General features: G+C 36.7%; 1 protein-coding gene across 4 annotated transcripts in view; it reads left to right on the plus strand.

Moving 5' to 3' along the window:
- The window catches only part of UHRF1BP1L (UHRF1 binding protein 1 like), a 106,126-nt gene that overhangs the window by 67,734 nt on the left and 15,650 nt on the right, over positions 1-22,742 (plus strand). For 3 of the 4 annotated variants that reach the window (XM_003126693.5, XM_005664214.3, XM_021092725.1), the window contains 7 exons: positions 2,771-2,964; positions 4,638-6,121; positions 6,417-6,592; positions 10,951-11,093; positions 11,725-11,875; positions 16,277-16,530; positions 16,845-16,953. In XM_003126693.5, coding sequence (XP_003126741.3) covers positions 2,771-2,964; positions 4,638-6,121; positions 6,417-6,592; positions 10,951-11,093; positions 11,725-11,875; positions 16,277-16,530; positions 16,845-16,953 — 2,511 coding nt within the window. Of the gene's footprint in view, positions 1-2,770; positions 2,965-4,637; positions 6,122-6,416; positions 6,593-10,950; positions 11,094-11,724; positions 11,876-16,276; positions 16,531-16,844; positions 16,954-22,742 lie in introns of those variants that run through there. The other variant, XM_021092726.1, reaches the window with a different exon arrangement.

Genomic DNA, 22,742 nt, shown 5'->3' on the forward strand with positions numbered 1-22,742 from the left:
TAAGATAGGTTAAGGCATTTGCTCGGCACTTTAAAGCATAAAGTGGCTTAGAAGCATGGATCTTCTAAGTTGAAATTCTTCTCATCCCTCCCCCCACCCCCATATTTCACTGCCTCCCCAGGGTATTTACAACCATTTATCTGTAGTTCGATAATCCCCCCGTTTCCAACCAAACTGGAAACAAGGGGATTCCAACCTTCTCCTACCAAATTGTTTTCTTTAAATTACAAGCTTATTCATTGAGCTTGTAATTTTTCTTTGAAGTGAAGCCTATAGTTTCTAGGATTTCTGACTTCTAAATCTAGGTTTATTTCTATCAGTTTTAGGGAAGTGTAATTTATACACTTTTCTCCTAAAAAAATTTAAACAGCAATTTAAACCTTAGCCCCTTGAATACCAGGGAGTGAAATTCGTTGGTTATGTTTAACTGTTTTTAATTTTTTATTATGGAAATTTTCAAGCACATACAAAAGTAAAGAGCATACATGAATCCCCACGTACAGGGATCCATTTTCAGTCCTCACATTTCATCTCTGTTTTTTCATGGCAGCACCTGTGACATATGGAAGTTCCCAGGCCAGGGATTGAATCTGAGCTGCAGCTGTGAACTATGCTGCACCTGGGGTAACACTGCACTGGGCCAGGGATCAAACCTGTGCCGCTGCAGCAACCTGAGCCGCTGCAGGCGGATTCTTAACCCACTGCACCACAGTGGGACCTCCTCATCTCTGTTGAGTGATCCAACTTTAAAAATGTATAACCCTTTTTTTATAATTATAAAATTAGCATAAGTTCATTATATTAAAAAGAGAATGCCAAAAATTTTTAAATTGCCCATGTGTCTACAATTTGGAAACATTTCTCCCAACATAAATATATTGGTTTGCTTGGGCTGCCATAACAAAATATCACAGATTTGGTGGTTTAAACGACAGAAATTTATTTCCTCCAGTTCTGAAGGCTAGAAATTCTGCGTCAAAATGTTGAGAGTTGTTTCCTCAGAACCCTCTCTCCTTGGCTTTACATGTCTGTCTGCTCACATGGTCTTTCCTGTGTGTGTGTTTCCTGATCTCTTCTTCTTATGACACCTGTCATACTGGACTAGGGTCCACTTGTATAAATCATTTTTTTTTTTTAATTTTTTTTTTTGCCTTTTTTTTGTCTTTTGTTGTTGTTGTTGTTGTTGTTGTTGCTATAAATCATTTTTAATATAATTGCCTCTTGAAAAGCTCCATCTCCAAATACAATTAATTCTGAGATATTGGGGGTTTGAACTTTGGTGTATCAATTTTGAGGGGATTTAATTCAGACATAACAGTAAGTATAGTGTAGTTTGTCCTGTTTTCAATCTGTCCTTGATTTGATTTCATCCTGTCCTTTTCCCTTAATGGTCCTAGTTTTTTACAAGTTCATCTCAGATATCTTTAATAGCTACATAATAATCTAATCATAAGTAGACTCCTGTTAGAAACTGCATATAGATCTTTCTGCTGTTTAGTGTCCCCGGTTTCTTCCTCTATTCTGGACCTGCAGGCAGAGTTCTCTTTCTCCTTCTGGACTGCATCTGCTCTCTGGTTCTCTCTGTGGCTGTCATCATCACTCAGTCTGTATTTGAGATTCCATCTCCTTCCCTTGATGTGATTTCCTCAGCACCTCACTTCCTTACTCTTCTCAAAGATAAGCACCTTCACAACCCAGTAAACAATACATTATAATTTAATTATAATTTTTCTACTTTCATGTATGTCTTGTGTAATAATCTATACACTTTTAAAGAAAAGGACTGTGCCCTTTTTAAATTATTTGTGCTTAATGCAATACACAAAATGTAGTTGGCTTCTTTTAATCTTTGTTGAAAGAAAGTGAATGAATGAATGAATGAATGAATGAAAACCAAACAGAATAAATCCTATTCAGGACATTGTTACAGTGCTGTTTCTCCCCTGGAATCCCACACCTTGGGTTTATTTTCCTTATTGATCTAAAAGTTATATATATTCATACTGCTTGCTTTGGTAAATGTAAGTAGATCTGAATTTTTAGAATAAAAGATATTCATCAAGATGCTCTGAATACATTAATGGATTTTATGAAACAATAGATGGGTATTTCAGGGAGTGATATATACTCTAATTATGAATATTAGTTTAATATAAATTAGCACTAAAGCATTTATCCAATCCCTAAGCATTCTAATAGTTTGGAGGAGCTAAGAGATACTTTAGTTTTTACTTTGCACCAGACACTATTCTAGGCTTAGGAGTAAGTGAAGAATAAAACTATAAATGGTCTCTCCTCTAAGGAGAACTGCCTAGCTTACCACTTTCATGAGAAATTAGTTATTAAACATTGTTCTCTCGTTGTAGAGAATTCAGATTAAGATTCAGGTAGTAAGTCCTTACAGAAATATGTGATTTAGAACCACCACTTTGATGTGATACTTCGTCAAGAGGGTACAGGTTTTTTGAAGTTTGCTTCTCTTGATCACTGTAACATTAGGAAAATACGACAATAACTCATTTATACAGTTTGTTTTAGATTAAGCTAAATATTTTTAATTAGCGAAGCATAGGAAAATGTTATTTGTTTCTGTAAATGTGTTTGCTATCATCCCTACATAGTATCACATTAATTTTGTAAATAACATCGTAAAATCTTATCTTAATTTAAAAAGAATAAAAATTGTTAAAAATGTATTTTTCTGTTCTCAGGAAAGATTCAAAACCATCAGTTTATTAAAAAAATCTTAAAAAATTTTTTTTCTCCACAGTTCCATCTCCCAACCTTTATAGCCAGCTGAATGCACTACAGTTTACTGTGGATGAAAGAAGTATTCTATGGTTAAATCAGTTTCTGTTGGATTTAAAACAGAGTCTTAATCAATTTATGGCTGTATACAAGTTGAATGACAATTCAAAATCTGATGAGCATGTTGATATTCGAGTTGATGGCTTAATGCTAAAGGTACCATATACACAAGTGGCTGTGAGAATAAAACCGTTTTTACAGAAGAATTATTAACAACATTATAATTTCCAGGGTTTAAGATGGGTGCTAAAGTGTAACTCAGTTTCAGTGTAATCTTAATTTTGATTTTGAAATTTCAGTTTTGATTTCAGTTTTCAGTCGTAGAAGCTTTAAGAGACTGTTTTCCCTCCCCTCCCCTTCTTTCTCACTTTTCTTCTCCCCACCTCCTCTATCCGTTTGGGGTACAAGCAGTAGAAATAAATTTAAATATCATTTTTTTTCTTCATCTTACCAGAGCTGATAAACTTTTTTTAAAAGAAGGATGAATAATACATGGAAGCTTTTAAGTTATATCTAGGTTTTATTTGTTTATGGTTATTCTGTTATTAATCCAAGGTAATAGCAAGTTGCTCTTTATTACAGCCAACTAGTTGATAATCAGAATTCCGTGGATACTTAAACTTTAAAGGAAGAAAACAAAACAAAACAACAACGACAAAAACCAGTGTAGTGTGGTAAATAGAATAAGATTTGGATTTGGGCATGAATGAATATTTCACCTTCTAGATATGTTTGCTGGTAGACTAAATTTATATACCTTAAATTTCCTCTCTGTGTAAAATGAAGTTAATAATACTCAACAGTTGTGTTGCAAAAATGTTTTAAAGATCTTTGAAATATGTAATATAAAGAAACACATAACATTTGTAATTTAAAACACAGTCATATAATGATCTTTACATTTTCTGAATGTGAGCAGTTTGAGTTTTAAAACCAGTCACTTGGAAGTTTTTGTTGAGAATATTTTGAGGACTGGGCTTAATTATCTGCAGAAAATAATTTTAGTAAATAGGGAGTTCCCGTCGTGGCGCAGTGGTTAACGAATCCGACTAGGAACCATGAGGTTGCGGGTTCGGTCCCTGCCCTTGCTCAGTGGGTTAAAGATCCGGCGTTGCCGTGAGCTGTGGTGTAGGTTGCAGACGCGGCTCGGATCCCGCGTTGCTGTGGCTCTGGCGTAGGCTGGTGGCTACAGCTCCGATTCAACCCCTAGCCTGGGAACCTCCATATGCCGCGGAAGCGGCCCAAGAAATAGCAACAATAACAACAACAACAACAAAAAGACAAAAGACAAAAAAAAAAAAAAAAAAATTTTAGTAAATAGTTTGACCTATACTCTTTTAAATTTATTTTCTTAATAGTTTTCACACAGAAAAGTAATTCCAGTGACAATTATTCAGTCCTTCCATTTACTTATCTTGTCATCCTCCAAATTGTTTGTACTTTTAAAATATTGTAACAAAAAATTATCTTTTCAAACTTGGACTTTCTGATATAGTTAGGGTATAAATATGCTCAGGGCATAGTAAACATTTAATAATTGATTTGATTCAATTTTGTTTTTTAAATTTTATATATTGTATGCAAATATGTAATTATGTAAATTATTGTTTACTTTTTTTTAAGTTGTTTTCTTAATGGTTAATCATTTGAGTCTTTTTCATTGGGGTTAGTAAAAAGATTTTTGGGGAGAGAGTTGGCATTTTCTGTCTGGATAGGAAAGTAGTGTTTTGGGGAGATATGTCAAAAAGAATTCCTAAGTCATGTTTTTAATTATCTTCAAGTTGTGTGGGTTTGTAGGTCAGACTCGATCAATGTTTTTTCTCTTCTAGTTTGTCATTCCTTCTGAAATGAAATCTCAGTGTCATCAAGATCAACCACATGCAATTTCTATTCAGAGTTCTGAAATGATTGCTACAAATACAAGACACTGTCCAAATTGTCGACATTCTGATTTAGAAGCTTTGTTTCAAGACTTCAAAGATTGTGATTTTTTCAGTAAAACATACACCAGCTTCCCCAAATCTGGTGACAGTTTTAATCTTCTGCATCCAATCTTCCAGAGACATGCTCATGAACAAGATACTAAAATGCATGAAGTTTATAAAGGAAATATTACTCCCAAGTTGAATAAACACACTCTTAAAACTTCTGCTGCCACGGATGTTTGGGCTGTTTATTTTTCTCAATTTTGGATAGATTATGAAGGGACGAAAAGTGGAAAAGGACGACCAGTAAATTTTGTAGATTCTTTCCCTCTTTCCATCTGGATTTGTCAACCAGTAAGATATGCATTGTCGCAAAAAGAACTGCAGGCCTGTAATCAAGTATCTTTAAATACATCACAAAGTGAATCTAGTGATCTGACTGGCCGATGGAAACGGAAAAAGCTGCTGAAAGAGTATTATAGTACAGAATCTGATCCCTTGGCGAATGGTAATCAGAAACCTTCAGATACATTTTCAAGATTTTCCTCTTCATCATCAGATGCAGATATTCATGTTCTGGTTCATGTTCACAAACATGTCAGCATGCAGATCAATCACTACCAGTATCTGCTCCTGCTTTTCCTCCACGAGTCACTTGTTTTGCTTTCAGAGAATTTAAGGAAAGATGTGGAAGCTGTAACTGGCAGTCCTGCTAGTCAGACGTCTATTTGCATTGGAATTTTACTTAAAAGTGCAGAAGTGGCTCTTTTGCTACATCCAGTGGATCAGGCAAATACTCTTAAATCTCCTGTTTCTGAAAGTGTGAGCCCAATGGTTCCTGATTATTTGCCTACAGAAAATGGAGAGTTTTTGTCTTCAAAAAGAAAACAAGTTAGTAGTGGTATAAATCAAATTAGGAGTGTAACTGTTAATCATATGTCAGACAACAGATCTATGAGTGTTGACCTTAGCCATGTCTCTTTGAAGGATTCTTTGCTTTTTAAATCAGCTAGTGATACAAATCTGCAAAAAGGTATTTCTTTTCTGGATTATTTATCAGATAAAAATTTAGGGAAAATAAACGAAGATGAAAGTAGTGGAATTGTGTGCAAAAGTGGCTCAGGAGAAATTGAATCAGAAACAAGTGGCAAAAAGGATTCATCTTATACAGATTCACATAGTGTCTTAAACTACAGAGAAGATTCAAGTATGCTGTCTTTCGATAATGGTGGTAATCAAAATATGCTTTCGAAAGGAAGTGAAACCATAGAGTCCATCTTTAAAGCTGAAGATTTGCTTCCAGAAACAGCTTCACTCTCTGAGAACCTGGAAATCAGTAAAGAAGAAGTACCCACAGTCAGAACACTTAAATCACAGTCATCTTTAAGGTAACAATGAAGTATTGGAATTGAAGTGGGGGGTTGTTTTGTTTGTATGTGTGCACATGTGCAGGTACTGACTGAATGTGTTTTAGTTTTGGACAGAAAATTTCATGACAAAATAAGACATTGTTGGAGTTAGCATATGGAAGAGTAGGTCTTTCCAAATAATGGAAATGCTGTGAGCTCAAAATATAATTTTAAAACTTGTGGACACTATTTTTAAATTTTGTTTAAAGTATTCTTTAGAAAGAATTCTTTTCCTTGTATGTGATGATTTTCTAATAATTTTATTTGTTAACAGTGGAAAGCCTAAGGAACGTTGCCTACCCAACCTCGCTCCACTGTCTGTTTCTTATAAGAATATGAAAAGAAGTCCCTCACAAACCTCACTGGATACTATTTCACTTGACAGCATGATATTGGAAGAACAGTTGTTAGAAAGTGATGGAAGTGATAGTCATATATTTTTGGAAAAAGGTAAAGCAACACAGTTTAAGAATTCATATTATATATACACACAAATCTTAGAAGTGGTGTTTTAATATTTTTAGTTATTTTTAGACTAGATATTTTAGTTCCATAATCAGTCACAGCCCCAAAAGACTTATTTTATTTATGCACACATACATGCACAGTACCAAGAGCATTGTACCTTACTTTCTAAGGGTTGTTCCATTGCTTCTTCTTTATTTTTCTTTATCTTTCTGTTTTGGCTGCACCTGTGGCATGTGGAAGTTCCTGGGCCAGGGGTTGACTTTAATCCACAGCTGTAACCTATACCACAGCTGTAGCAACACTCGATCCTTAACTCACTGTGCCACAGTAGGAACTCCTCATTGCTTCTTTTAACCAGGTGCTCCTTCCTTGTTAAGGACAACGTTTAGCGGTTACTTACATAGTCGTTTACATAGTAGACAACATTAATGCTACTAGCCTCTATCACAGGGACTCCTATGTCTGAAATTTTGATTAAGTAGGCTTAATTTGCATGATGAATTCTCAACTATGTGGTCCTATGATTGGAATTTTTTCAGACTGAAGCAGTTGATTCCTATAACCAGGATTCTCTCTCATACATGGTAATGTATGATGAAATGATGAAACCACATGATTTCTCCTTTTTTTTTTTTTTTTTTTTTTTTTGTCTTTTTAGCGCTACACCCGTGGCATATGGAGGTTCCCAGGCTAGGGGTCGAATTGGAGCTGAAGTCGCCGGCCTACGCTACAGCCACAGCAATGTGGGGATCTGAGCTGCATCTGAGGCCTACACCACAGCTCATTGCAACGCCAGATCCTTAACCCACTGACTAAGGCCAGGGATAGAACCTGCAACCTCATGGTTCCTAGTCGGATTCATTAACTGCTGAGCTATAATGGCAACTTCAATTCCTCCGTTTTATTCAGAAGTAACTAATGCCCCGGTAAAGACCACTAGGAGTTAGTATTAAAATGCATCCCAATCACTAAGGCATTGTGGATTTTGTGAACAGGAATAAAACCATGGACCATAGCCAGAGAGTAGTTGCCACAGACCCTGAAGCATAAGGGACCAGATTTAAATATGAGTTACTTTGTGTATGAAAAGGTAATAAACCTATTGATGCAGTTGCCAACAACTTAGGGATAAGGAAAGGCTCGTATCTTTAGAAACTGAAGCTTAGAGAAATGAGTATGCAGTCAGGAAGTAATAGAGGCGGATTTGGAGCTCAGCTAGTCTGACTCAGAAGCCTAAAGTTTTAACCAACCAGTTTGCTGTGCTGGCACATCAGACATGGAAAACGATTGCAAAAAGCCTTAATCCAACCCTGCAATTCATAGCAGTCTCCATTCCAGCATACTCTACCAGTTAAACGTAGACGAGGTATGATATGGGTCTTAAAAATCTATCCTAGAGCCACAGGTAGCTCTATTGCCTAATTCCCTTGCTTTATGGTTTAAAATCCTGCTTTAATAAAGGATTTCTGTTCTGTGATCAAATGATGCTTTGACAATGTTTCTGTAGAAAATCTCTATTCTCACAAGACATCAGTGATTTGCTTACTATTTCTGAAAATAATTAATAAAAGTGTAAATTGATGTGATAATATATACATTTTTAAAAGAATATCCTGCCTATGGAATGAGGAATGAACAGGAAATTGACAAAGAATAGTATTGGGGAGACTAGAAGAATAGTACTGGGGAGACTAGAAGCCTGTGGTAGTGTGGTGGTTTGTTCATAAGTGTGTATGTGTATACTATCATGTCAGTTTCCATTTTAGGCCTGATAATTCTAACTGTTATAAGGCTATTAAGTTTAAAAAACAACATGACTGGGAGTTCCCGTTGTGGCTCAGAGGTCAGGAACCTGACTAGTATCCATGAGAATGCAGGTTCCATCCCTGGCCTCTCTCAATGGGTTAAGGATTCAGTGTTGCTGTGAGCTGTGGTGTAGTTTGCAGACGTTGCTTTGGCTGTGGTGAAGGCCAGCAACTGCAACTCCGATTTGGCCCCTAGTCTGGGGACTTCATGTGCTGTAGCGCACCTACAGCCCTAAAAAGCAAAAACAAAACAAAACAAAAACTTAACCTTACTGATAGTACTCTGTGTGATATGAGTCCAGCTTACCTTTTCTGCTGTTTTCCCACATACTTAATACACTTCAGTCTTTCTTTCAGTCTCTTTACTATGACACACTCAGTCTTTGTACCTGTGCCAAGAATGTTCTTTTTTCTTTGTTTACTTTAGCTTAAATATTATTTTTTAAGGGAAATCTCTTTAACCCTTTGCAATTTTAGGAACTCCCTGTGAAATGAGAGTCTGTCATCTCCTCCTACTATAATTGTATTTATATGCATTTTCCTAGGCCCTAAAAATTGTTTTATTCATCTATTCAGTAGATAATTAACACCTATTACATTGTCAGGCACTGGGTTAGAAGCTGATTATATAGTAATAAATAAAATAATAAATTATTACAGGGAGTTCCCGTTGTGGCTCAGTGGGTTACGAACCTGACTAGTATCCACCAGGATATGGGTTCGATCCCTGGTCTTGCTGAGTGGGTTAAGGATCTGGTGTTGCTGTGGCTGTTGTGTAGGCCAGCAGCTGTAGCTCTGATTCGACCTCTAGCCTAGGAACTTTCATATGCTCCAGGTGCTGCCCTAAAAAGCAAAAAGTAATAATAAATTATTACAGAGAAAGACAAATACTGTATGACTTCACTAGTATTTGGAATATATCTTTTTAAAAAACTCAAATGAAAACAAGACACAACAAGCTTATAGACACAGAAAATAGATTGGTGGTTACCAGAGGGTAGCGGGGTAGGGGAATGGTCAAAATGGATAAAGGGGATCATGTGCGGTCATGGATGATAAACTAGACCTTGGGTGGTAATCACTCTGTAGTGGATACAGATGCCAAATTACAATGTATTATCTGAGGGGGAAAAAGACATTTCTAACAAGCTACTTACAAACTGCGTTCAGTAGAGTGCTCTTTCAGTGAATGGAAGTGATACCCATTCTGTAATGAAGTGTTATGGAGACATAATAAAGATTTTTTTTTTTTTCTTTTTTCTTTTTGGGCCACACCTGAGGCATACGGAAGTTCCTGGACTAGAGGTCGAATCAGAACTGCAGCTGCAGGCGTACACCTCAGTTTGCGGCAATGCAAAATACTTAACACATTGAAAGAGGCCGGGAATTGAACCCACATCCTCATGGACACTGTTGGCTTCTTTACCCAGTGAGCTACAACGGGAACTTCTAAAGATGTTTCTCACAACCACCACTAAAAGAAAAGTTTTGTAAAACACTATCGCTTAAGCAAAAGGATGTAGTGAAAGACTAACTTTATTGTTTCTGTCATTTGGTTAATTAATCCTTGAAATCATTTCCAGAATTATTAGCTTTTTTTTTTTTTTTTATGTGTCAGGATCCACACAAGATTGGAATGAAAAAAATTGAGGCTTTATTTTGTGTCTTTGACTCTTAATTTTTCTAGATTAATTTTCATTTCAGTTATCCTTTTTTTTTTTTTTTTTAAAGGGATTGCAGCATAGGGAAGTTCCCAGGCTAGAGGGCAAATCAGAGCCACAGCTGCTGGCCACAGCCACAGCCACAGCAACACAGGATCTGAGCCACATCTGCAACCTACACCACAGCTCATGGCAATGCTGGATACTTAACCCACTGAGCAAGGTCAGGGATTGAACCTGTGTCCTCATGGATGCTAGTCAGGTTTGTTACCACTGAGACATGAAGGGAATTCCCTCATTTCAGTAGTTCTTTTTTATGTTTGGTTTTTTTTTTTTTTTAAATGTTGATTTGTTATGGACACAGAATCTTTTAAAAATTCCTTTACCACAGAGTTAGAGAAATATTCAAGTATGGCACACTGAAATTCAGGCAGTTTGATAAGGATGGAGACCAGTCACACTGACAATAGTCACATTAAACTTTATGTAGAAGAACTGTGGGATACTGAAAAGGGAAATGAAGTGGTCAGACTGGGACCTTTGAATATAGGGTAGAGTAGGAGACAAAGATGATTGACCAGGAACCAGCTAGTAACGCCAGTACCACATCTGCAGTGGGGAAAACACAGGCTGTGGTCAGCTGTGGTAGATTTCTCTTGGTACTGTTTTAGGGTTTAGTATCACTAACATTTTATTGTGGGAGGTTATTTCTTCACATTTGCTACCTACGATTTAATTTTTCTTTGCTTATTGTCACAAGGCTGTTTTTGAGAAAGAGTTGAAGAAATAGTCCATTTTGGTCAGATAATAGTAACATTGTTGGCTCATGTATAAACTGATTTTAATTTATTAGTTTATTTTTATGTTATTTCAGGTATTAAAAAGAACTCAACTATAAATTACCAGAGCCCAGCAGAGAGAGCAAATGCCAGTGTAAACCTGCAGAATTATGGTGAAACCTCTCCAGATGCCATCAGTACAAACTCAGAGGGTGCTCAAGAGAGTCATGATGACCTGGTAATCATTTCAGAGATACTCTGTGCAGAGAAGTGCCCTCAACTTTATCTCATATTCAATGAGTACAAATTTCAAGACATTACTATATAAAATGGGTTGACCTAGATGGTGATTTACTTTGCTCTTTCTGAGGAACCCGTGAAAAACTTGTCTTCCCTCTTCTTGCTAAATTGTTTTCCTCTGAATTTCACTTTTCTAAATTTGTTTTTAATTGTATTGAGGAGGCAAGGTTATATCTTTCTTTTTTCCATTCTTTTATATTTTACCTTTAATTCAGTTTAAATATTCTTTGGAAAAGTTTGATAGTAAGGATAGTAGTTAGTCCTTACGATGGGCTGTCTACAAAAGACCTAGAAAATATGTTCAACTTTTAGTGAAAATAATTTCACACAGAAATATCATATAAGTAGTGTTTGTTACCTAAAAAAAATTCTCCTGACTTTCTGAAAAGGAAGAAAGGAGGTGGAAATTTATCGCTATAATGTAATAATCACTTTCTGTGGTCACAAATATATTCTTGGTTTATTAAGTCAGTTATATTTTTAGAGGTAATTGTAGTTTCCTGTGTTATTTCCTAAGTTTTGTTTTGAATTATTTGTTATACTAATGTCATTTATACAATCATTATTAGATGTCAGTTGTGGTGTTTAAAATTACTGGTGTTAATGGGGAAATTGACATCCGAGGGGAAGATACGGAAATCTGTCTTCAAGTGGACCAAGTGACACCAGATCAGTTAGGCAATATCAGTCTACGGCATTACCTTTGTAATCGTCCAGTAGGTAAGCCTTTATAGTTATTTAAACTTGTTTTTTGTGCATATGACTCTTCACCAGTTCTACCTTTGATATAAATGAATTCAAGCAAAATGACATTTATTGATGATAATTTAAGACAGTTCTTCTTTTAGATTACCATGTTTCCACAAAGTGCTTTAACTTATTACAAAGACAGTCTGTTGAAGAGATATTCTCTGATTTCTTTTTGTCTCTGTTAAGTTCCATCTTTTACATTTTCAGTCTTCCCATTCTTTAAGATGATAGTTCTTAGAAAACTAAGATCTTTTTTGTTTGAAAAGAATGATAAAGTATTCCTAAAAGATCAAACTTAGTTCCACACTAGAATAAGTGTCAATTTCTCGATCCCATTATCTTGCTTACAAGCAAGTATTTCCTGAGTCTGGTGCGATACTTGGTATTGGGAAGAATTGTGTATGCTGTTCTTGTGCTTTTTCATTCTAAGATCAACACATTCACTTAGACATAGAAGGATATGCGCAACAGAACATGCAGTGTATAACGAGGAATACAGCATTAAACCACCCCTTTCTCAGAGTTTATATGGAATTAACACTCATGCTTTTCAGTCATTTAAGTAGTTATACCAAGAAATTTAAATGGCAATGTGCAGTTTTTTAAATCTTTTAAAAAGTCACTGAGCTGTAATATTTTTCTTTGCTATATACACAGAATGCTATATCTGACATATAATATATTGAAATACATACAGTCCTGCATGATATCAAATAAGTATGCTATCACCTCACATCCTGGGAATTGCAGGTAAATGTGCCATTTGTCTATAAGCCAGCATCATAGAAAACAATTGGCTCCTGGCTTTTTTTCTGTGTGTTAGCCTTGCAGTTTACAGCGTATCTGCTAAAGAAAACTCAAGAATTTCATATTAGCAAGTGTAAATCCCAGTAGCATACAAAATGGAGGAAGCTAAGTATACAATAAGAAAAGTTTTGTAGTAGACAAACAACAAAAAAAGACTGAATGTAAAACTTCAAAAGCTAGACCCTAGTCTATAACCAATCCAAACAATTTTCTTGCAGTTTTTTTACTTCTCTTTATAGCCCACTTATTACCACATCCTATTAGTTTCATGTTGTTCTGCATTGAAGAAGTCATTTTGAAATGCTTTATGTAAGTGGATTATAAAGTCAGTTCTAATACCTTGATTTTTTTTTGCAACTGTCTCAGTTGTTAAAAATAAACAAAATAGGAGTTCCTGAATAGCAGTAATGAACCCAACTAGTATACACGGAGATGCGGGTTTGGTCCCTGGCCTCGCTCAGTGGGTTAGGGATCCAGTGTTGTGGTGAGCTGTGGTGTAGGTCGCAGACGTGGTTTAGATCCTGTGTTGCTATGGCTGTGGCATAGGCTGGCACCTGCAGCTCCAATTCAAACCTTAGTCTTGGAACTTCGATTTGCCATGGGTATGTCCCTAAAAAGACAAAAAAAAAAAAAAAAAGAAGAAGAAGAAGAAGGAAAGGAAACGGAAAGGGAAAAAGGGGAAAAAACAGTTTAGCTTGAACATTTAAAACATGAATAAGCCTTATGAAAAAGGGTTGTATTTGATCTATGGTATAAATTGTAGATGCACTATCACTTCGACATGAATAATTAAAATTGCCAAGTTGTTTTTGCTTTTGTTTTTCTATAATATATGAATTTTGGATTCATTTCTTAGGAAGACCTTAATAAAAGTTTCATGGCATAATAGGTAGCAGGGAGGAGTGGTTTTTGACTAATGAAAATTTTGTTTTATCTCCACTCTAAATATTTGTTTTGTTTGAAATTATTTATGGCTCTCAGCTTCCTGGATTATGAGTGTTTGTGTGTGTGTGTGTGTGTGTGTGTGTGTGTGTGTGTGTGTTTATAGATAGACATATATAGATGTAATAGAGATAAAAGGCAAAATAAAATCACATTTACCAAATCGTTTGTTTTGAATTGCTCTTACTGTTAAACAAGCTTTTTGTTTTGTTTTGTTTTGGCTTTTTTGTTGTTGTTCTTTTTAGGACCTCACCGTGGCATATGGAAATTCCCAGGCTAGGGGTCGAATTGGAGCTACAGCTGCTGGCCTATGCCACAGACACAGCAACATAGCATCCGAGCCATGTCTGCAACCTAGACCACAGCTCTCTGCAATGCCAGATCCTTAACCCACTGAGTGGGGCCAGGGATTGGAACACACATCCTTATGGATACTAGTTGGGTTCATTACCACTGAGCCTTGAGGGGAACACTGCAACCAGTCAATTTTAAAAGTAGTTCTCTTTTGTAAGTGGTTGCCATTTAGCCACAATAGGAACGCCTAAACAAGTTAGTTAACTCTTGTTTTTCTTGCTACAGGAAAAAACACTAGCCGTTATCAACTTGTGGCCATTTCTTTTGCCGTCTATTTAAAAAAGTAAATATATCTGAGTTCTTAATAGTTTAAAGAATTCTTTGGGAGTCTATTAGAACTCTTCTAGTATCTATACTGTGTATTTTAAATATTAATAAGTACTGCTAACATTAATTAAATATCATTTTGTATCTGAAATAAAAGTTTTAAAAATAACCTCTAAGTTGTGTACGGAGATCAGTCCTTGGTGCTAAATATATTTAGTTTCTTTCACCATTCCCCTTTTATAAATATGTATGCATTTGACTTCTGTTAAGACTAAAGTGTTCACACCCAGAATGAGGGAAAATAAACGTCTTTTCATCATGAATTTAATTAGTAGGTTCTTATGAGAGCCCATGGAACAGATTACTTTGAACCTCATTGACTGAAACAGCTTTGCCTTTCCAGAACAGTTAGTTTTTAACTCATAGGTTTTAAGGCTTGTGAAACTGATATTTTTCTCTTTGCCACTAGGAAGCTATTTTTGGTCTATCTTTGGTACAGAAATTTAAATAATGTATTTTGAGTTAGTCTTACTACCTATCTTTACTTTTCCATTCTCTACTTTTTTTTTTTTAATTTGATTATGCCATGTGCATGTTGCTTCCTAGTCTTTTTGGAGTTAGGTAACATAAAATAAACAAAATAGTAGTAGGGCAATTTCACTTAAGTAGTTGCCCTAGGAACTTTTATTTTTAAAGATATTCTATGAGTGCTTTATTGAAATTTAAAAAAATAATTTGAACTCAAGTAATAAATACTTGTAAGCCACTTCAAATTCTTTTTTGAAACAAGGCCACAGCCTAAAAAATAATATAAATATATTTCTTTTCCTATAATTGTAGTTTTAAATTGTCCTTTAATAGAAACATTTTTGATGAGATCTTCTCTGTTTACCTTTCCATTTATTTAAGGGCCCGATTTTAATGAAGAATGTATAAAACTTCAGGCTTTTATCACTTTGAGAAGTGGCTTGAGTCACTTTAAGTGCCATGACTGTTTCTTAATCACAGTTGTCCATTAGAAGCATATAGATAGGTAAATACTCAGACACATTCAAAATATCTGAGTTATGCATCATGTCTCAGATATCAAGGTATGTTTTTTGGTATTACCAAAAAAACTTTAAAATATATAAAAATATAGACAAGATAACATTATTGCGGTAGAAAGTTCTCTTTAAAGATAAAAATTAGAGGATTCCTGTTTTGGCACAGTGGGTTAAGAATCTGACTGCAGTGGCTTGGGTTGTTGCAGCAACATGGATTTAATCCCCAGCACAGCTAGTAGGTGAAAGGATCTAATGTTGCCACAGCTGTGGTGTAGGTTGCCGTTGTGGCTTGGATTCAGTCCCTGGGCTGGAAACTTCCATATGCCTCAGTTGCAGCCATTTAAAAAAAAGGAAAGAAATTAGACATTCTCTGGTGGCCTGGCAATTAAGGACTCGTCATTGTCACTGCTGTGGCTTGGGTTACTCCTGTGGCTCAGGTTCAGTCCCTGGCCAGGGAACTTCTGCATGCCATGGGTGCAGCCAAAAAAAAAAAAAGGTGAATTAGGGTTGGGTATGTATTGTATATGTACTGTAAATATCATTTTTTTTTGTCTTTTTGCTATTTCTTGGGCCCCTCCCGTGGCATATGGAGGTTCCCAGGCTAGGGGTCTAATCGGAACCATAGCCACCGGCTACGCCAGAGCCACAGCAACACGGGATCTGAGATGTGTCTGCAACCCACACCATAGCTCACTGCAACGCCGGATTGTTAACCCACTGAGCAAGGCCAGGAATCAAACCCACAACCTCATGGTTCCTAGCTGGATTCGTTAACCACTGCGCCACGACGGGAACTCCAATATCATTTAATTTAAGAGCAAATATTAAAACTTAAATCTGTTATTGCTTTAACATTGTACAAAGTGACCGTAACCTCTTCATGACAAATAAATTGAGAGTGATGTTTTTGATTAGTGCTACAAAGTTTTGACTTTTATTTGTTCTTTTTTCATAGGTTCAGATCATAAAGCTGCAATTCATTCTAAATCCTCTCCTGAGATTACTCTGAGATTTGAAAGTGGACCTGGTGCTGTAATACACTCTTTGCTTGCAGAAAAAAATGGATTTCTGCAGTGCCATATAGAAAATTTTAGCACTGAGTTTCTTACATCTTCTCTTATGAATATTCAGCATTTTTTGGAGGATGAAACTGTTGCAACAGTGATGCCAATGAAGATACAAGTTTCTAACACAAAAATAAATTTAAAGGTATGTTAACAAATACTTTTATATTTTCATTTTGTAAGTGTTCACTTTTCCTATCTGGACTTTGATTCCTGTCTAAGAATAAGAACTTAATTGGTCGTTGTGTTGAGTGATGTAGAGATTCTTCTTAGAAATTAGAAAATATCAAAATATAGTGGGAAGTTTCTCATTGTATCAACTAAAGCATGTAAAGATGTATTTCTAACTCATTAAAAATACTACTGGCTAAAGTAATGTTTAAGAAAATGATTAATTGAAAGTGATTAATGTTTTGTATTTTAATAACAATATGCCAATACTATTTCTCGTTGCTGCAGGATGACAGTCCTCGCAGTAGTACAATATCCCTTGAACCAGCTCCTGTAACTGTTCATATTGATCACCTTGTGGTAGAGAGAAATGACGATGGCTCTTTTCATATCAGAGGTATATATGAAAACAGTTTTAATTAGCACCTACTGAAATTTGAAATCTTTACATTCTGGTTGTTTCTTTGTACTCATACTTTTTATGTACTATTTTACATGTATGTACATATGTAGTAGACGATTGAGGGACAGTTTCAGTACACTATGATAAAATATCATCCATGTGTGAACGTCTGCCTCTGAAATACTCATCTCTGGTTGATTTAGTGTCCTACAAATGTCTTGAATGAAAGTGAGAGGGGCTTTAATCGTCTTAGACGTCTCTTGCTCTTACTTGGGTCTCTTAGTCTCTTAGCTTTGTTTCCACTATGTTTTAATATACACTCAACCAACCTTGCTTACTCCCCGTAATGGCATTTTGTCTTGTGTGTTTTTATTTTCATGTTCTTATTTCCTTTGTTATTTCTCATTGAAATTGTTCATTTCCTTCCAGGGTTATCTCAAGCTTCTTGTTTTCAGTGAACCCTTCTCTATAACATGATATGACGTCTTAAAATTTTGAGTACTTAACCATGCAATAGTTACTTGTAGTATATTGCTATGTATTTAATTCTGCCTTAGTGTTTGTATGTCCACATTAACATGATTTTTAAGGTCCCTAATATAAATACTATGTCTAATAAATTAGGGTGGAGTAGTGAAAAGAGCTTGAGTTGGTAGATTTAGGTGTTCTAGTCCTCATTTTGTTAGCACCTACTTGATGGTGAAATGTGATGGACTGATACAGGCGTCTGTTTTATCTCCTATCAAAACCTCATGAAGTGACATAACATATTTTAAAAAGAAGAATAAAATTATAACAGTACTGCAAAAGGAAAAGAAGTACATTGTTAGTGGGTCAGAAATTCTTAAAAGAACGCAATCAGAGAGCAAATCAAAGAGGCAAACCAGAAAATCTGTCATCGTAAGTCAATGAAAAAGAGGGCTATTGCTGACATAGGAGCAGTTTGTGGGGAATCTCTTGATTGAAGAGCCTTTCTGGAGTTGGGGACCAACTAGAGCAAACATAGAATCAGGCCTACAAAGATCAAAATGTCAGCTTCGTTACTGATAAAAGCTCAGGTGAAGCTTGCTTAGGCGTGAGAAGACAGGTTTGCTGTATGTCTCTTGCTTCCAAATGCTTAAGATCCCCAAACTGGAGTTCTCATCCTGGCTCAGTGGAAACGAATCCGACTAGGAACCATGAGGTTGTGTGTTCGATCCCTGGCCTTGCTCAGTGGGTGAAGGATCCGGCGTTGCAGTGAGCTGTGGTATAGGTCGCAGACGCAGCTCAGATCTGTTACTGTGGCCGTGGTGTAGGCCAGCAGCTGTAGCTCTGATTAGATAGACCCCCCTAGCCTGGAATCTCCAGATGCCGCAGGTGTGGCCCTAGAAAAAGCAAAAAGACAAAAAAAAAAAAAAAAAAAAAAAAAAAAATCCCCAAACTGCAGGTCTGTCTTGTACAGAAAGCAGAACAGAATGGAATACACCCTTTATACTAACCAGGTCTATACCAAAGTGAGTACAGACTGAATCTCTCTCTCTCTCTCTCTCTCTCTCTCTCTCACACACACACATACAGTTCCTTTTTCTAAACTCATTAATCAGCTAAGTCATAGCTTTCACCCCTGTGAAAAGGTGAGAAGGGGGATGACAACTACTTCTCCAAAACAGGAGAAATCTTCCCAACAGGATGCTGAGATTAGAATGGATCTCTGAGGCAATAGGGTGAATAATCTAGGCACTTTTTTTTTAAACCCTTCCCAGTGCTCTTACTAAGTGGCAGGCATTAGTGTGTGGTTCACATACAGACTAAAATATTGAGGGTAAATTCTGTACCAGTTAGGTCACAGGAAAGGAATGATTCCATATCCAGTTGACAAACTGTGCTCACCCAGCAGCACAACCTCTTCTTCCCCCATCACTCGATATCAACTATGGCAAGTAGAAATAACATCCACAGATAAGAAATTGGGATAAACGTACATCCAAGAATTCTCAGCCATTTGAAGAAAATAGTACCAGGCACATTCATGATTCTAAGTGAGAAACACCCTAGCTAATTGAACAGAAAAAGGAGTTTTATTTATTTATTTATTTTTGTCTTTTTACCATTTCTTGGACTGCTCCCGCAGCATATGGAGGTTCCCAGGCTAGGGGTCGAATCAGAGGTGTAGCCACTGGCCTACGCCAGAGCCAGAGCAACGCCAGATCTGAACCACATCTGCAACCTACACCACAGCTCATGGCAACGCCAGATCCTTAACCCACTGAGCAAGGCCAGGGATCAAACCCGCAACCTCATGGTTCCTAGTCGGATTCATTAACCACTGAACCACGACCGGAACTCCTGGAATTGTACATTTTAAATGGATGAGTGAGGCTTGCAATTATTTTCTAACAAAGCTGTTAAAAAATAAAATCATAGTTTTTAAAAACAAATGAACAAATATAGAACAGAAACAGACTCATATATACAGGAGAACCAACAGGTGGTTGCCAGAGGGGAAGGGGTTTGGGGCATGAGTGAAATAGGTGAAGGAGATTAAGAGGTACAGATTTGAAGATATCAAATAAATGTCATGGGTATGTAATGTATAGCATAGAGAATAGAGTCAATAATACTATAACTTTGTGTGGTGACACATGGTAACTACACTTATGATCATTTTATAATATATAAAAATATTGAATCACTGTGTTGTATACTTGAAACTAAAATAATTTTAAGTCAATTATACTTTAATTATAAATAAGTAGATAAATAAATAAAAGTATCATTTTAGAACCATGGGGGATCTGCGGAGCCAGGCTCAGAGCTTACCTTCCATGTTCCATGCCTCCAAACCAACATGCAGTGTAATATGATGTGATGGGAAAGGCTGCCTGCCACTGGACAGTTGATTTTACAATTTTACTGACATTATTGATCTGTAAGTTGAACTTTAAAGCTGCAACTGCTGCAGCCAATGCTATTTCAACTTTTGTATTAGGACCTTGACCTTGCAGTTACTGTCACTGCTGCTGTCCCCAGAAAGAGAAGACGTTCACTTCTCTTTCTTCCCTTCTTTTGTCATTAGTGTCTGAGGGAAATTTAGGACGATTGCAGTTGGGAAATATCTAGGTCGCATATATGGAGAGGAAACCCGAAAATTGAGTAGTATTTTCCAACATTTATTGAAAGAAGCAAATTTTACTTCCTGCCAAAGTATGAAATCCCCCAAATATAAAAAGGAATTCTGATGGTGGATGACCAAAATAAATAGTAAAATGCCTACTTCAAAATCAATATAGGAGTTCCCACTGTGCCTCAGCGAGTTATGAACCAAACTAGTTTCCATGAGGATGTATGCATGAGTTTGACTCCTGGCCTCACTCAGTGGGTTAAGAATCTGATGTTCCCATGAGCTGTGGTGTAGGTTGCAGATATGTTTCAGATCCCACATTGCTGTGGCTGTGGTGTAGGCCAGCATCTGCAGGTGCAGTTTGTCCCCTAGCCTGGGAACTTCCATATGCCACAGGTGAGGCCCTAAAAAGCACCCCCCCCCAAAAAAAACCCTAATAGAATGAATTAATAATATAGCTGATGTTGAAGTTGAGACTTTTAATAATTAATATCCTCATGCAAATGGTAAGAATTGGCCATTCAGAATAGGTGTGTAGTGGCCTGCTGCGGATTTAATTTGCATGTCACTAATGACATGTGATGTACAACATCTTTTCATATGCTAATTTGCCATTAGGGCATCTTCTTGTTTGAGGTGCTTATTAAAGGCATTGGCTTCAGAGTGACTTAATATTGATAAAACTTCCCCCCAGACGTAGCTCATTCATAAACCTGTATCTATCTAACAATGTAGCTGAAAAATATGTCAAACCTGTTTGAAATAAAGAGAAATGGAATCATATCATAATGAGATACTTCAATCACGTCTCTCAGAGTACAAGTATATATACATATATATATTTGAATTCAGTAGACATGGTATTTCAGATGCTTGTGAAACTTCTCTGTTTATTCCATCTCAAAATATCAACAAATTTCAAAACATAAAGTTCATGCAGGCCATTTCTTTGATTTCAGTTCAATAAAGTTTGTTATTAATATAGAATGTAGCAGAAAATAAAATACTGTATTTGACAAAATTTAAAACAATCCTTGTGGAGTTCCTGTCGTGGCTCAGTGGTTAACGAATCCGACTAGGAACCATGAGGTTTCAGGTTCGATCCCTGCCCTTGCTCAGTGGGTTAACGATCCGGCGTTGCCGTGAGCTGTGGTGTAGGTCGCAGACTCGGCTCGGATCCCGCGTTGCTGTGGCTCTGGCGTAGGCTGGCAGCTACAGCTCTGATTCGACCCCTAGCCTGGGACCCTCCATGTGCCGCAGGAGCGGCCCAAGAAATAGCAAAAAAACAAACAAACAAACAAAAACGAAACAATCCTCGTAATAATTCTTGGGGATTTATTGAAAACTGAGTGTGTTTAATTATTGTTTACTAAAGAAAGCTAAAACAAATATTGTTTTATTTTTAATTTTTTTCATTTTCTTTTTTGCTTTTTAGGGCCACACCCGAGGCATATGGAGGTTCCCAGGCTAGGGGTCGAATCAGAGCTATAGCCGCCGGCCTACGCCACAGCCACAGCAATGCCAGATCCAAGCCACATCTGCACCCTACACCACAGCTCACGGCAACACCAGATCCTTAACCCACTGAGCAAGGCCAGGGATCGAACTTGCATCCTCATGGATCCTAGTCAGATTTGTTTCGGCTATCCCAATGGGAACTCCACAAATACTGTTTTAAGTGAGAGGTTTATAATGCTTGAAGGAAAATATCCATTTGCATACATATATTTGGAGAAATACAGAATTATACATCAATTTGATGAGTAAAAACTAATTTAAAATCAAGGTGTTTTGAATTTTTTTTTTTTTTTTTCTTTTTTGTCTTTTTCTAGAGCCGCTCCTGCGGCATATGGAGGTTCCCAGGCTAGGGGTAGAATTGGAGCTGTAGCCGCAGGCCTACACCACAGCCACGGCAACGCAGGATCTGAGCTGTGTCTGCAACCTACACCACAGCTCACGTCAACGCCAGGTCCTTAACCCACTGAGCAAGGCCAGCGATCGAACCCACAACCTCATGGTTCCTAGTTGGATTCGTTGACCACTGAGCCATGACAGGAACTCCGAAATTTTTTTCTCTGTATTTTCCCCTATGTTTCTTATCTGTATTTTACAGTTAGTCAAGTACATATTTTGCCAATTGTAACTGTATTTTAATGTGATAGCTAAAGGCAAAAGTAAATCACTGGTCCAGCTAGAGCATATATTTGCATGAAGATCATTTCAGTATGGAAATTCCATTTGAATTTGTCTTTAAAGTTGTATGGGTTGAAAAAAAACCACATCTGAATTACCATTCTACCCTAATCAGGCAAGATAATAGCCATTTTTATTTTTTCATCACGTCACATATTTATATACTTTATTTCTTACATTTTTGAAAGGTTCCAGTCCTTATTAAATGTTCTACATTTTTAGGAATATATTTGACTTAATGTTTTTACAGTGACACTTTTCATCAAAGCAGTGTAGGTAGTGATGAAATGGAGGAAAAAGCATATACCAGATTTTTTTTTAAATGGCATTAAAACTCACAGTATTGGAGTTCCCGTCATGGCGCAGTGGTTAACGAATCCAACTGGGAACCATGAGGTTTCGGGTTCGGTCCCTGCCCTTGCACAGTGGGTTAAGGATCTGGCATTGCCGTGAGCTGTGGTGTAGGTTGCAGACGCGGCTTGGATCCTGT

Source organism: Sus scrofa, chromosome 5 (genome assembly GCF_000003025.6).
Source record: "Sus scrofa isolate TJ Tabasco breed Duroc chromosome 5, Sscrofa11.1, whole genome shotgun sequence".
Taxonomy (NCBI): Eukaryota; Metazoa; Chordata; class Mammalia; order Artiodactyla; family Suidae; genus Sus; species Sus scrofa.